Below are 3,414 nucleotides of genomic sequence, written 5' to 3' on the forward strand. Positions count from 1 at the left end.
GGGACTCTCCTTCACTGATGGTGGGACTATGAAGTGATACAACCACTGTGGAAAGCAATATGGCGATTCCTTAGAAAGCTGGAATTGGAGATACCATTTGACCCAGCAATCCCATTACTAGGTATATATCCTAGAGAGGTGAGATCCAGGACAGGAACAGATATATGCACTCATGTTCATCACAGCACTATTTACAATAGCAGAGAGATGGAAACAACCCATGTGCCCATCAGTGGAAGAGTGGATGACCAAACTATGGAACATACACACAGTGGAATACTATTCAACCCTAAAGAATAATGTAGAGTCTGCAAAACACCATATAATATGGATGAACTTGGAGGACATTATGCTGAGTGAAATAAGTCAATCACAGAAGGGCAAATATAGTATTAGTTTATTGTTGTGGAGGGTCAAGGAAAGGTTTACACATGGAGGGAAACTTTCTTTGTTGGTTGCCAGGGATGGGAGGAGAGGGGAGGGAACACCGCAAAAAAAGAAAAAAAAATGCATTGACCCATGTCACTTTAGTTTTATATATTTCACTGTACATAAATTATATTTCAATAAAATGCATTAAAAAAATGTTTAACTAAAAATAAACCCAAATTCCTTTTCTAATATCTAAACATTGGTTCTGTGGTTCTCTGACTTTTATCATAATAAAAAAGCCCGTTAGCACAACATGAAAAATGTCATCAATGATCCTAAGCTGTAAATGTGGAAGTTGTTATGTTGGCAAATGTCTTGTTGTATATGTTTTTACCACAATAAAAGTAGGGGGGCGGGGAGCCAGTTAGTACTTAAATTCCATTGCAACCAGATTCTTCTATTAGTGAAGTCAAAGATGTAAAAAAGTGAGAAATGAGAAAAATGAGGTTATTCCCTGGTGAAGGGACTGAATAAGTAGTAAACCACTCTAAGGATGAGAGGCCAGGCCAGGGTATGGCTGACTGCTCAACTGTTTTCCCAGTGCAGTAGTTCATGCATTAAATCTGAACCAATAAAAGGACCGTCTCTGAAGACCATAGCAGTAAAAGACAGGGATATTTTTTTAAAAAGGGGGAACAGAGAAAAGGAGTGGAATAGAATAAAAGAGGTGGCCCAAACCTATTCTGATATTTCTAGATAAACTACAATAATACAATAACTAAAAGAATTATTCATTGTAAGCAAGGACTCTCCTAGAATCTCCAAAGCTGAGTCTAAGCAAAGCAGTATGCACTTTCAAAACTTTACAAATTCCTTCAATTCTTTTACCTACATTCCATGTTGGCTGAGTCCATGAGTGTTGGTCCATCAGTGGACCAACAGTTCTGAGCAGTTCTAACTAAACTCCCTCAGAGGCTGCCATCAATTTCTGCCCTAGAAGTGGATACGCTTACCCATACTCATCTTGATTGGCAAGTTTTCTCTGCTTGCAGCTTCCACTAGATGTCTCCGAACTTCCATCACTGCCTCTTTATGCTTGGTGCTCAGTAAGGCTTCCCAGAGGATTTTAGCTTCAGTGTCACTGCAATAAAACCAAAAAAAGAGCTTTCAAACATATTTCTACTGGATAATGAAAAGGGATGAAAGGCAAGATAATTTTTTAAATATCTTTTTTGAACATTAGTATATGACCTTCCCCACAGATAGACTTCAAGTGTAAGGATAAAATAAACACAATTTTCATGGGCAAAAATACTGAGAAATTAAGGAGACAATAAAATCAAACCAGAAAAAAAAATAACAAAGGAAGAAAAGCTATACTGTGCTATGAGAAGTGTGGGAAAACGAGGATTATTTATGAAATAATTTTTTAAGATTTCACATTAACATCTATTTCAAACTATAATTCAACCAATACGATTCTAGAATAACATACAAGTGTTATGTTAGTCAAGATTAAACACATGCTGAAGGATGTTTTAATACTGATTTTGAGTGTGTCACTTTGAGATAACATATTTGTCTAAAATACATAAAGCAATCAGCAAAAATTTCTATTAAAAAATTACTCAACAGACTTCCCAATGAGTGAGGTTCCTACTGAACAAAAATCAGAGTTACACTAAGTAGCCATGGTCTTAAGTATCCCGCTTTGGGCCTTAGGTTGCAAGGATGGCACTTCCTGAAGCCTTCACAATTAACAGTTGATGACGGCTAAAAGCACTGCATTATGCATGGTCCTATCTGGGTTCACTTCCCCCAGTGGCCTTCTGTATCATCCCATGTGCCATATCCAAATTATGAATGAGTACAGTGTTCTTTCCAGAAGATCTCAGCCATGTAGCCAAGTATACACATTTGTAGTAATGTTTTAGAAACTAAATATAAAGAAACAAAGATGACTTCTGTCTCTTTCTAAAGACTTTTCCCTCCATTCAAAGCCCTGTCAACATTTTCATTTATCCTAGTCCTATTAGTAATAATTTGAAAAGAAACGCATTTTTTTAATTTTAAAAGTTATATCTACTAAAATATTTATTTGGTTTTGACAGTTATACCTAATAAGGTACATCTTTCAAGTTTGGATGTGGTTTGGAATAATGAAATGAATTATTTTAGCACTACATTTAATGTCTAGCAGATAAAAATCTTTCATGAAGTACTTATTTTATGTTGTTGTGTGCTATCAAATTGATTCCAACTTATAGAGATCCTATAGGCCAGAGTAGAGCTGCCCCACAGGCTGAAATCTTTATGGGAGCAGATTGTCAGGACTTTGCTCCCACACAGTGGCTGGTGGGTTTGAAACACTGACCTTTCAATTAACAGACAAGCACTTAACCATTTGTGACACCAGGGCTCCTTTAGTCTAAAATATATATACATTTGAGGAGGTCACGGGGAGAGTGGGTTTGGGCTGGAGATGGTAATCAAGGAGTGAAATCAAATGTACACAAACTGGTGAAAGTAAAACAAATTCTGCTCTGTAAATTTGTACCCAAAACACAATTTAAAAATAATAATAATAAAATATATATACACATATATATAATCACCTATTTTGTCATAGTGAACTAACATCATTACTCAACATTTTCCACCTGTTTTAATCTAGTCCAAACTGCCATCATTATAACTTTGCATCTAATATTCTAAGTTTAATTTAAATGAATAGGTATACCACACACCAAGCCTTATTCTTGATGGTTACGATACAGATAAAAGTAAAGCTTGGGCTTTCAGAGTGTAGAAGAGGGAGACATATAAGCAAAGATGTTCACACACACACACACACACACAGTGTGAAAAGAGCCAAGATCAATGCATGCATAGATTTCTTTAGGAGCCCAGAGGAAGGGCCTCTACACTGGCTGGGAGGACAGGGATTCTATTGGAGATGATGAGCAAGTACAAAGATATGTAAGCTCCAGAGACAGCAAAAGGGAAGGAGTTATATAACTCAATCTAGGACAGAAAGTGGTG

The 3,414-nt window shown here is 36.4% G+C and overlaps 1 protein-coding gene across 1 annotated transcript in view; it reads right to left on the reverse strand.

Moving 5' to 3' along the window:
- Positions 1-1,385: 1,385 nt before the first annotated feature.
- Positions 1,386-3,414, reverse strand: part of LOC103201524 (sec1 family domain-containing protein 2) — a gene marked incomplete at its 3' end in the record, with an annotated part of 159,331 nt that continues 157,302 nt past the window's right edge. The window contains exon 3 of the mRNA XM_007946230.1: positions 1,386-1,513. Coding sequence (XP_007944421.1) covers positions 1,386-1,513 — 128 coding nt within the window. The remainder of the gene's footprint in view (positions 1,514-3,414) is intronic.

This window comes from Orycteropus afer, unplaced genomic scaffold, assembly GCF_000298275.1.
Source record: "Orycteropus afer afer isolate SDZICR_OR568_19922 unplaced genomic scaffold, OryAfe1.0 scaffold00153, whole genome shotgun sequence".
Lineage (NCBI taxonomy): Eukaryota > Metazoa > Chordata > Mammalia > Tubulidentata > Orycteropodidae > Orycteropus > Orycteropus afer.